The sequence below is a fragment of the Magnolia sinica genome, chromosome 4 (genome assembly GCF_029962835.1).
Source record: "Magnolia sinica isolate HGM2019 chromosome 4, MsV1, whole genome shotgun sequence".
In the NCBI taxonomy this organism is placed as follows: Eukaryota; Viridiplantae; Streptophyta; class Magnoliopsida; order Magnoliales; family Magnoliaceae; genus Magnolia; species Magnolia sinica.
The window spans coordinates 100,230,897-100,243,826 of record NC_080576.1 but is presented as its reverse complement, the minus strand read 5'-3'; the positions used below and the strand labels follow the sequence as shown (position 1 = coordinate 100,243,826).

At 42.8% G+C, this 12,930-nt stretch overlaps 1 protein-coding gene and 1 pseudogene across 1 annotated transcript; one reads left to right on the top strand and one right to left on the bottom strand.

Moving 5' to 3' along the window:
• The first annotated feature begins 8,049 nt into the window (after positions 1–8,049).
• LOC131244240 (geranylgeranyl diphosphate reductase, chloroplastic-like) lies at positions 8,050–9,623 on the top strand (annotated as a pseudogene).
• Positions 9,624–11,468: 1,845 nt separating this feature from the next.
• Positions 11,469–12,320, bottom strand: LOC131243507 (chaperone protein dnaJ 11, chloroplastic-like). Its single transcript, XM_058242898.1, has one exon. The coding sequence runs from the start codon at positions 12,290–12,292 to the stop codon at positions 11,825–11,827; it is 468 nt and encodes a 155-aa protein (XP_058098881.1). The 5' UTR covers positions 12,293–12,320; the 3' UTR covers positions 11,469–11,824.
• Positions 12,321–12,930: the final 610 nt, after the last annotated feature.

Here is a 12,930-nt window from a genome sequence, read left to right as displayed (position 1 = left end):
AACTATACTATGAGTCTAATGATTTTGATTACTTGGATGATGTATTTGGAGAATCTAGAACAAACCTAGGGTTTGGATGTTTGTTTGGAATTGTATGTCATGTTGATTTTCTCATATGATGTTGTTCTTACCTCTCACATGATTTGGTATGAATTGATGATCTCATGTTTATGTCTTGTTTGGTTTTCTTTATATGATGTTGCCCTATAGCATGTATGTCTTATTAATCCTTGTGCAAATTAGCTCTATGAGATGTAGGAAGTTCTTAGTTTCCTCACTAACCCACCCCCACACACTTTCACCCTTAATTCAGATCATGATTTACTTTGCTTGGTAGAGAAATTCGAGATTTTATGTTGGAGGATATGAGCGTCTGCTTCTACTTGTATCAGATGATAACACCGATTGTAGCATGTTATGAAATTACCCTCAACCCTTGGGTTGGTCAGGAAAATGAGGAGAGTGAAGGTGGCTCTGTTGGTAGGGCTATCTTGAGGCTAAACCCATGGATTTGGGTGGGTGCGTATTGGTGACAGTAGTTAAACTACATAGGTCGCTTCTAGCCGATGTCATTTGTCACGTGCCTACCTAAACTCATGCGGTCTAGTCTACTGGCTGACCAACCTTATTTTGTTAACCCTGCTTGCTCACATATGTATAGAACCTAGAACACCCTACAACCGTTGTAGCTCATCGATAACCAAATTTGAAACCGATCCACCGCCTCGTGAGTCGGGCATGGTGGAATGGGACACTGTATCCGAGTTGTCGACTTAGGCTGGGGCGACAAACCTTCCCGTAGTGACTGCGTGCGATCCCAGTTCTTAACGCTCCCCATGTGCTTGAAGTCGAAGATGGGGAACCTGACGGGATTAAGGATCGCAGTGCCCTGGCCTCGCGTGTTGAGGGACCTTGGCATCGCAACTAGTTGTGACATTGATATGTGGGATGTATCAGATTTCCCAACCTGCTGGATGAATGGACTTAACTAAGAACTCAGCTAATACGATCATTGCATCACACTAGTTAGGGTGGTGACTCGGCAGTCAAGGTCACTCTGAGGAAGTGTTGGTCATACGCGATCGTTAGATGAAGTCGCTCGAGGGAGTGTTGTGGCGAGGGCATGCATCATATCATCCGTCATGCATGCGCATTAATAAGATTAGTTAGGTGTTTATGAATGATTGCTTTTCATTAAATTCATAATATAATTGATGCTTATTACAACTTAAGATTAATAGCACCCACTTAGTTGATCACTCACTCCCATTCTGGGACGGTGTTTTAAAACACCAACCAGACTCTTCCGTAGATGCAGGTGATGCAGAGTATGAGTAGCCTGGCGGCGCGAGTCTCGAGGAGGAGGATGAGCTGTCCTACTTCCAACTGATGGACTGTTCTCCGTTGGCCTAGTAGGTGGATTTGGATCGCTGAGTAGTGGACTCAGCCCGATTCTTTTGAAGATGACATTCTTTTTTTGTGATTTTGTTGGGCAACGCCTTATGAGACCCATATATATATATTCTTTAGACTTGTATATATTTGATCTTTGTCATTTCAGTAGACTAGATGTGATTGTGTTTCATGTTCCAAGAAATTCCATGCTGTGCATTTAAACTTAATTAAACGCAAATTGATAAAATTCGGTTATAAGTGATACCCGGGAACTTGGGAGCCGAGCATATGCACGACCCCCGATTTTTAGGGCATTACACCTATCTTGCCTATCTGACTTTAACATCGAAGGGTCTCCTACTGCAGCCAAGGTCTCCATCTTTGTCTTCTACCAAAGTGGTCTAAGGAGGACGTCCAATTTTCTGCATCGACAAGTAACTTTTTTTGCTTTAGTGGTAGACTCAAAGCAGTTTCAACACCAGGTCATAGGTTAAGTACCCGTCGTGGTGAAATCATGATATGGTATGAGTGTATGCATGTGAGTGCGTGTGTAAAAAAATGGAAAAAAAAAAAAAAAAAAAAAAACAAGATAAGCTATTGAAGGCATACTTGGCTCATCTCAAGTAACATAAGATCCAAAGGCCCTCTAATTGACTGCCGTAAGTAAAACGGGTTACTCACGGAATGACATCCAAAGAAGTTCTAAAAGAGATGTCGCTTTTATGCAAACATTTTATACTTAGCCCTTACATCTAGAAGCTTTATAAGACCTTCTCAATACAGACATCCACTCTATTTATCAGCTTGGTAGCTAATGTTGGGACATAAGCCCAAGGATAAAATAAAACCAAAACTCGAGTAGGCCATACCATGCAAGAAAAATGAATAAAAATGCCCACCCTTAAATCCTTTTGAAGGCCCACTTTGATGTTCATATGCAATCCAAACCATTCATAAGTTTATTCCCATTAGGATAAATGATAAACACAAATATAGAACTTCAATGGCCCTGCTAAGGTTTCCTTGATGGATTTTTTTTTTTTTTTTTGTGGCACGCTTGAGTTGTGGATCTTATGTCCTAAGATGAACTGATGTGTAACGCCCTGAAAATTAGGGGTCATGTATACACTCGACTCCCAAGTTTCCGGGTATCACTTATAACAAAATTTACATATTTTACGTGTAATCCGGTTTGAAGAACAGTATGGAATTACTTGAAACATGAATCATAATTACAACTAGTCTACTGAATTGAAAGTGGCTAAATGTGTACAAGTCCAAAATAATGTCAATGGGTCGCACGAGGCGTTGCCCAACAAAATACAAATTGCTATGCCCAAAAGAATGATGTGCTGAGTTCCCTACTTAGCAATCCAAGTCCGCCCGCAAAACTAGGGTGAGCCGCCCCTCAACTGGAAATAGGACAACTCGTCCTCCACATCCAAACTCGCGTCACCCTGCTCCTCATACTCTGCGTCACCTGCAACTACGGGAGTCTAGTTGGTGTTTTAAAATACCGTCCCAGAATGGGAGTAAGTGATCAATTCAGTAGGTGCTATTAGTCTTAAGTTGTAACAAGTATCAGTTATAATATGAATTTAATGAAAAACAATCAATCATAAACACCTAACTAATCTTATTAATGCGCATGCATGACGGATGATATGATGCATACCCTCGCCACAACTCTCCCTCGAGCGACTCCATCTAACGATCGCGTATGACCAACACTCCCACAGAGCGATCTCGACTGCCGAGTCACCACCCTAACTAATGCGATGCAATGTAGTTGTGTTAACCGAGTTCTTAGTTAAGTCCATTCATCCAGCAGGTTGGGGAATCTGATATACCCCACGTATCAATGCCCTGAACTGGTGGCAAGGCCAAGGCCCCCCAACATGTAAGGCCGAAACCCCGTGGTCCTTGATCCTGTCGGGTTCCCCATCCCCAACTTTAACCACATGGGGAGTGCCGAGAGAAAGGGATCGCTCGTGGTCATTACGGGGAGGCGCGACACCCCAGCGTAGGCTGACAGCTTGGACAAAGTGTCCCATTCCACCATGCCCTACTCACAAGGCGGTGGACCAGTTTCAATTTGATTATCGATGGGCTACAACGGTTGTAGGATGTTCCAAGTTCCATACATATGTGAGCAAACAGGGTTAACAATCAAGGTTGGTCAGTAAATAGGTTAAACCACACGAGTCAGGCAAGCACGTGACAGAGGATATCAGGTACAAGCAACGCATGTAGTCTAACTACTGTCGCCCGCACGCCCTCACCCAAATCCATGAGTTTAGCCTCAGGATAGTCTTACCAACGGGACCACCTTCACTTCCTCATATTCCTGACCAACCCAAAGGTTTGGATGGTGATCCATAACATGCCAACTATCAATGTATCAACTAGCATAAACAACATCATGTTCTCATTTTTCTCAGCATACAATTTTAATTTCTCCTAGCAAGCAAAGCTAACAATATCACGAACAAAGTGTGTATGTTTGTATGATGTGGGTTGGTGAGGAAGTTAAGCACTTCCTACATCCCTTAGAACCAAAATGCACAAGAATCAATGAATCGTACATGTTATAGGGCCCATCATATGAGGAATCAAGCAAGACATGGACATATATTCAACCATAATGCAAATCATGTGAGAGGCAAGAACAACATCATGTGAGAACTAAACAAACATACCATTCCGTGTAATTTCAAACAAAACATACAATTCCTAGGTTTTCTCTAGAATTTCCAAATATATCATTCAAGCAATCAAAATCATTAGGCTTATAGTATAGTTGGTGCTAGACCACCTAAGGATAATAGTCCGCACCTATGGATCGTAGGGATTCTTGGAAAACAACCTAGGATTGCCAACTTGCGGGTGGATTCGTAGAGACCCTGAGTCAAAGGAACTTCGCATGTTAGGATTACATGCAACATCTACCTCAATACAAAGGATCTCAAGAAGATGGGTGCTTACCTCCCCAATCGGTTGGAATTCAAATTTAGAGCGATGGATATGGGATCTCTAGAGGAAGAAGGAAGGAGTTGCAAGGATCGACTTCTCTTGGGCCCCACCTTACCTATGGTCTACCTTCACTCCCTTCTTCACTCTCCCTTCCTCTCCTTACTCTCCTCTTTCTCTCTTCTCTCTCTTCTAGGGTAAAATCATATGAGGAGAGGGGGTGCCCAAATGAGGCCATTTTATAATGCCGGATTTGGTGGAAATGGCCCCAAGTGTTGGGTTTTTATTATACTAGACCTATGGGAGGGTCTTTCTAAGCTCTAGGGCCCACTATGGGGTGTACATATTGATATACACCGTAAGATAGTTAGCCCTAATGATGATTTACGTATGGACATAATCGGCCCGCCATTTGGATGCGTTGATCGACAGATATGATTAGAAGTCTGTTCAACGGACACCAATGGTCGATCGGGGCCGCGATTATACGGATATGAGTAGAAAAATATCCTTACTCCACGTGTGAAGTTTGGTCACAAACCGACGGTCTGAAATCCTCAACTTTGCATAAGAGTGGACGACTCAATTCACTTAAGTTCCGGCTCCTTTTTTTAGGGTATTTGTGCTTCTCATGCACTCCTCCTTTGGCTCAAGTTGAGTGGTTCTGGGCAGTACCCAGGTCCGACTCCCGCGATGGATGTCAAACCCAATGAGACGGACATTATTCTATAGTTTTGGAACTAATGGCCCGCCAACGAGCGGTCTAGAGCTTGTTCGGAAAATCAGGGCAGTTTTGGAATGAATTAGGCATTGAGATTTCTCGGGGGCAATGATTAGGGTTTGGATTAACTATGTTCATAGTGTGGCCTATTCATAACTAGTGAAAGTGGAGATTTGGTCATGCTTATTCTGAACTGTCGGTTTTAAGCTAAAAGAGTAACGGGGTTGCTCTGATGGGTCCCTGGTCATGAAATTTATAGGACATGTGCTCCATGGCCTGATGAAGGGCAATGCAAACTTTGAGGGCAAACAGATGCGGGATTTTACCGCAACGGTCCAATTTGCGATCAATGGTCACCGATTCACGATCGGGTCCCAGATTTTGTGGGAGGGCATAGAAAAATATTTTAGGCCCTCACCGTAAATTTAGAAGAAACTCGACGGCTGAAATACCTAATGTCTCAGTTTCAATTAAGAGTGCTAGATTCTGAGTCCAGTAGGCTGGGGTGAATGACATTTTGCAAGTGCCGTTGGGGCGACGTGGATAATTTAATTTATAGGAGTCTGCTGAGTCCATGGTCCGCGATGGACCACAAGCCCAGTGAGATCTATGTTTTCCTAATTTTTTAAGATTTTTCTGACCTTCCTTAGTCGCTGTATGGCCCGCAGGGGGCTATTGCTAAGTGTAAACAGGCTATCGGTTTGACGGCCCACACTCGGTCCAATTATGACCAGACTGGTCTACCCGTGTATAAGCTAACATCGAGTGCTAATGGTCAGTAAGTGATAATATGAGTTAATTAAAAAATTTTAAGGATTTTTGAAAATCCAAAACAGTGAAAATCCATGATGTTACATGATGAAACTGACCATAGAATTAATGTCTATAACATCTCGAAAATCGGCATCCGAGTACAGAGACCCTAATCCCGAGTTTACGGGTGTTAACCAAATAAAATGCACGTGTAACCTCATTCATATTCACACTCATTTTATACATGAGTAATCAAATTAGCGTAATTCAAATTAGCGAAACCAAAGCGAGGTAGAGATAACAAAAATCAATAAATATAGGGCTAACAGTCAATAGTACAATTAAAAAGTGGTGTTCGTCTAAATGAGAATTATACAAATTACAATAATTGTAATAGGAATAGAAGAATGACTACCAAGAAAGAAGAAGCTAGAGATCTACTGGAGCAGGAAGAAGCTAGAGATCTTCTGGGCGCCTTGAGCGCACCACCGAATGGTCCTATTCCTGAGTTATCTGCATAAGTCAAATAGGAGGCGTCAAACGCCAACATAGTGAAAAAATATCCCTAAGATTATTACTTGGGATATTTTAGGGAATAAAAGGTTAATAAAAAATACATATTCATACATGTAATGCACTTAAGCATGTTACATTTAACGCACAGATACTATGCAGTCACACATGTTATTAACACAACTAGCGCAAGTAATGATGGCATAGAAACAAACAGTTTCCCAATATAGTTGATAAGTATATTAATGTTATGATAAAATGATGCATGCTCCTCACAATTCAACACTCCCTTACAAGTGACTCCAATGCCAAATCGCAACTTATCCTACGATATGCATGATTAGTCAAGTGATTAATAGTCCCAGTTCATAGAGCCGGTTGGCAAAGCTAGAATACTGTCATTATATCACGAGTCATTATCCGAATCACATAGTTTGTTGCGGCATGTGGCGGCTCCTCACTAGTGTCCCTTGATCTAAATTAAGGCATCAACAAGGTACGGGTCGTCACCCAATACTGAGTATGAACCATCAATTCAGATATGCGGGCTTGTCACTCAAAACTAAATCAATACAAAGGAAAGCATTCGTCACCCAATTCCATTCACGCCCGATCGTTTGAACGGTACTCTGGCACAAAACCATTAGCTAGGTAATTTGACGGGGGGTCATTCGAACAACATACTGTCACCTTTATTAGTGCTTAATGGTCATTATGGGGAGGCTCGTCACCCAGCATAGGCCGACAACTCGAACACAGTGTCCCACACCACCATGATCGACTCATAAGTCTTTAGGGATCATAACGCACTAATGGTTATGAGTAGAGTAAATCAATGGTAATGGTGGTATCTAAGATTTCGTTGAATGTTATACAATCACTAAGTACAAAAATGATCGAACTTACATTAGATTGATGCGATCGACTACGAAGTACCCTTGGCAAACTAACATTGGGTGCGAAGCATCCCATGTTGCTCCAATTATTGTCGATTATCCATGTTCGAATCCAGTCGACCGTATAAGCCTGGGATAGCCTCCCTAAAGCGAACTATCCTCATATTTAGATAATTTGATAAGCTCGATCCACCACAACAACACAATTCAATCATGTTAGCATTTGTAAGCATTCAACATCGAAAAATTCTAATTTTAAGAGTTTCATATCATTCAAGCATTTCATTGAGCATGTTATCAATTAAATAGAAAATAAATGCATTTAATTATTTTAAAATGTCAAGTAGAAGCTTGGGGGTAGATCATCACTTTAGAGTCAAAATCCTTGATTGGAATGCGGCCCTAGCGTCAGGATTTTGGGGAAAACACTCCAAACCTAAATTAAAGTACAAGACTATCATTAATGATGTCCGTTTAATCCTAATTAAACGTTAAACAATGAATTATGGTTTAACTAATTCGATTGAAATGATCTCTCAACTTGGTTCGATGAATCGAGACTCATAATCAGAGCATGACCGAAATCCTAACGTAGTCGAGCTCGATTACAGCTCCCACAAGAGTATGGACCGCTCCAATCGATAATTATGACCTAAAAGCCTAACATACTCAACCCTAACATTAGAGTTTGCAAGAATCAACGGAAACTAAAAGAGAGTTTTTAACCATAATGGCTCAAAATGCAATAAATGAAAGAAAGATATGGAAAGACATGTAGGAAACCTCTTACCTAGTAAGGAAATGGAGAATCTAACCCGAAATCTTTCGATTTCATCTGTGGAAGACATGAGACCAGGCATAGAGACGAGATCTTTCAAGATTCGGTGAGCACGGGATTGGACGGTGTGATTCAGCACCGGGCCCCACCATCTCTCTCATTCCTCTCTTCCTCTCTTTCTCTTTCTCTCATTAGCTGTACAAAAATTCGTATAAGGAAGAGTGCAAATGAGGTTCTTTTATAGAGCCAAAATTGATAAAAATAGTCTCAATAGCCTTTTATTCATCATACCACCAATTTTTTAAATGGTGCATATACGAATTGTCTGTTCCGAAGTGACAGGAGGTTCTTGTGGTCAGAAGTTGTGTGGTTCAAAGAGATGCTTGTTGTAAATCCACTCCATCCATCACTTTCTCAAGATCATAATAGAATGGCATTAAAAATAAATATTAAAAAAAAAAAAAAAAAAAAAAACAGGCATATCCAAAACTCAGGTAGGCCACACCACACGAAACAACATGGATTGAACGCCCATTATTGAAAACTTTATGGGGATCACAGAAGTTTTCTATTTGGAAGATATTCGTGCCTACGGTTTATCTTAGTGTTTGTATGGCCATCCACATGATCGGTTGCAGGAAGGTTTCAACGGTAGACGATGCCGATCTCACTGTTTCATGTGGTGTGGCCCACTTGAGTTTCACATATCTGCCTAACTCCCATCTTAGCTTGATCTTGACGGGATTTATCACAAGCATCTTTGTGGGCCCTAGTTACATCTCATTGTTTCGTGTGGTGTAACCCACCTGAGTTTTGCATATCTGCCTAACTCCCAATTTATTTTGACCTTAATGGGATTTATCACAGGTAGAGTTTGTACACGAGTCGAGCCGAGCCGAGTATTGCCCAGCTCGTGCTCGGCTCGCACTGCCCGAGTCCCAGCTTGTACTCGGCTCAGGCTTCGAGCTCGGATGCCCAACTCGTGCTTGGCTCGTCCGAGTTCGAGCAGATATCGAGCCGAGTCGAGTCCGAGTTTTCGAGTCGAGTTCGAGTTCGAGTACAAGATTTCGGGCGGGAAGATCATCTAGGTGGAGGCGCATCCTATCTCGGAGCATCTCCGCCCGCGCAGGTTAGCAGGGAGGGTTGCCCTTGTGGGGGACGCCGCAGGCTATGTGACCAAATGCTCAAGCGAGGGGATATATTTGCGGCAAAGAGCAAGCAGATGTGCGCGTAGGCGATCGTGGAGGGATCGGAGATGGGGACAAGAATGGTGGAGGAAGATGATCTGAGAAAATACCTGGAGATATGGGACAAGATGTACTGGCCCACCTATAAGGTGCTCGACGTGATGCAGAAGGTGTTTTACCGGTCGAATCCGGTAGGGGAGGCGTTCGTGGAGATGTGCGCGGATGAGTATGTGCAGAAGATGACCTTCGACAGCTACCTCCACAAGCGTGTCGTGCCGAGAACCCGTTGGATGATCTGAAACTCGCAGTGAATACGATCGGGAGCTTGGTGAGGGCCAAGGCCTTGAGGAGAGAGGTGGATAAGATCAACATCTGAAGTGTAGTATGTGCAAATAAGAGAGGAATAGTTAATAAGAAAGGGCGCTTAGGGTTTTTTTTAAAAATTTTGGTATATATAACCCTGGTCGAGTACCGAGTGGAGTTCGAGTCAAGCCAAGTCGAGCCGAGTCGAGCAAGGTCAAGCTTGTGCTCAGTTCAAACTAAATTCGAGCACCAAAAATCAGCTCATGCTCGGCTTGAATTCATTTCGAGCTGAATCGAGTCAAGCCAAGTATTTCCGAGTTGAGTCGAGCGAGTAATTGAGCTAACCCTGCTCGTGTACAGCTCAAATCACAAGCATCTTTGTCAGCCCTACATAACCTCCAACCACAGGAAGCCTGACGCGATTTTATATCCAAATCTCAGGTGGACCACACCATGGGAAAAAAGTAGTAATTGAATGTTCACCATTAAAAACGTCGTGGGCCCCGCTGTAATGGTTATTTGACATCTAACCGATTGATTAGGTCAACAAGAGTTGGATGAAGGGAATATATATATATATATATATATATATATATATATATATATATATATATATATATATATGGAAAAGGTACTATGCGCTCGACCTCACAAGACCGTCCCATGAGGTCAAGTTGTGTGGGCCCCACCGTGATGCTTTTCGAACATCTACCCCATCAGTCAGATGCACCATTGCATCGTGGGCCTAGGTCTCAAAAATCAAGTTAATCCGTGACTTGTGTGGGCCACACCACATACAGAAGTGGGGAGGGGCCGTGCACCATTAAAACATTCATAATCATTTTTTGGGCCCACCGAGATGTGGTTTCCAATCCAGCCCATCCATTATGTGTGTCCCACTTGGATGAGGGTTCAGACCAAGTTTCAGCAGCATTCAAAACTCAGGTGGGCCCCACCAAGTGATTTTATCTGTTTTTGGCATGTCTTCACATGATTTTAGATGGTATGGCCCACCTGAGTTCCGTATACGGCTGATTTTTGGGATATCCCATAATTTAGAGGGACCCATCAAATTCACGGTGTTGATGGTTGACACGCATCACGGTGGGGCCCACAGGAGCTTATTGTGAGGTCGAGCACATAGTACATTTTCCCTCTATATATATATATATATATATATATATATATATAGCTTGATGCAAAACTTTTATGGCCCCAAGAAGTTTTTAACGGTGGGAGTTCAATCAACACTGTGGGGTCCAGTTGATATTTGGATCAACCTCATTTTTGGGGTCATACCACAAAATGATATGTAAGAATGGGCGGACGGCATGGATGGAACACATACATCATTGTGGGGCCCACAGAGCACCGACCACTAGCCATTGGCTGGTGGCAGGGTCAGTAGCCAATCCGTTTCCAGGAATCCTGGCCTTAAAAATGGAAGAGAAATGACGCAGTGCTCCTTGGACACTCCAACCCGCATCAGATCACCTGGACAGTCCAATAGTTTCATCTAAACCGTTCAATAAATCAAAAACATATTTCACAGGATACCATGAAAAAATTGCACCGTTCAGATGATGGTCTTACTTTCTATCATTTCTTCAAGCCATGGATGGGACGGTTGTAATTATCCCAAAAAAATGACTCGTTCGAATAGTTGAAATTTCATGATGGCATTTAACAAATAGATAGATCAGATTCTTGATTATACCTATTCTTATGTAAACAATCCTGACCATCCATAATAAAGCCCATTGATCAAATCATTCATATTCGTCAGATTCGAGTGATATTTTCTTGGTAACCCATAAAATGTGCAGTGGACCTTCTGAACGGTCTAGATCAATGGATCAGATTTTTCAAGTGTCCCAATGCAACTAGGAGCACTATACGAGCATTTCTTAAAATAGAAAAACTATTTATAAAAAAAAAAAAAAAAAAAAAAGTAGCTCTCAAAAAATAATTTATTATTATTTATATTTACATAAATCATTTTTAAGCCATACAAATAAACAACTGGTTTCGTGGACAAATTAATATCTCCACCGTACCACTTGCCCCACTGTGCCGGTTCTACTAACATACGCACAGAGCGTCCGTCTCTTACTAAAATCCATACCATCTGCTCCATCCTAGCCGTGCAACCAATCTCATGGCCGATACGCATACCAAACAATAACATGACCACACCCAACCTCATCCAACGGCCCAGATCGTTCCGCTTCGGTCATGATCAGAGGCCTTGCACGTCGTAGGCACCAATTTCTGTACAATCTCAATCCAAAAAGAAAAACCCTATTCGTTACCAGCACTGGTCGGTCTCCCACGTGCGACGGCTGCTGAAAGGAGACGCACGTGCGAAAGGCGAAGCGCGCGATTGCCATCCGCCCACGAGCGTCCGGTCGTAATCCGCGCGCTTGTCGGGATCGGAGAGCGTAGAGTACGCTGCGTGGATTTTCATGAACTCGTCCGCTGACGTGTCCTTCCTGTCCATCTTGACGACGTCCGGATGGCACGACCGCGCCAGCCTGCGGTAGGCCGATTTGATCTCCTGAAACGTGGCGCCGGCCGATAGGCCGAGGACGTCGTAGAGGGATGACGTGGAAGCCAGATCTGAAGAGGAGGATTGGAGCGTGGAGGTGTAGGCAGCGGAGATGACACGCGGCTTACGGGAACTGACGCAGTTGACAGACGACGACGGAGGGGAAATACGCGGGCCGAGGAATTGAGGCGAGGAACGAAGAAAAGGAGGGGAAGAAGATGTAACCATGGTTTGTTTGTGGAAGAGGATTTAGTCCGAAGACGGAAAGGGGTTTATAAAGAGAGAGGAAAGGGATTTAACCATGGTTAAAGATGCGCGATTAAAGACAGATATTGTACGGCGATGCTTATCCATTTAGGTGGGGCCCTCGCTGAGTCAGCGCTCGGTGGGATTCTGGAAATTCAGAGTCCTTTTCTATTTTCTTCGACGTTTTTCCACGCCGTCCATCCGTTTTGATAGCCTAATTTAGCGCGTCGTCCTAGAGAATGAAGTAGATATAAATCTTAGGTGGACACCACACTACAGGAAACCCTGGTGATTGAATACACACCGATATAAAGTTTTCACCGGAATTTTTATTCGCCATCAAACCCGTTGATTAGGTAACAAAGGCCTAGATGAAGGGACCACATAAATATCATCTTGATACAAAACTTTTGTGGGCCACGAAAAAGTTTTTAATAGTAAATCTCCACTGTTTCCTTTGGTGTGGGCCACATGATATTTGGAACTATTTTATTTTCTATATATCCATCTAAAATGATCTTTAGAAACAGATGGACCGCATGGATTTAATTAAAATAATCAATGTGGGCCCCACAGTCAGGGATCCACATACCTCGGTTGAGCCGGAGATCCACCGAAGC

What these genes read in the sequence shown, in the direction of transcription:
- LOC131243507 (XM_058242898.1), bottom strand. Translation starts at nt 12,292, where the DNA reads ATGGTTACATCTTCTTCCCCTCCTTTTCTTCGTTCCTCGCCTCAATTC.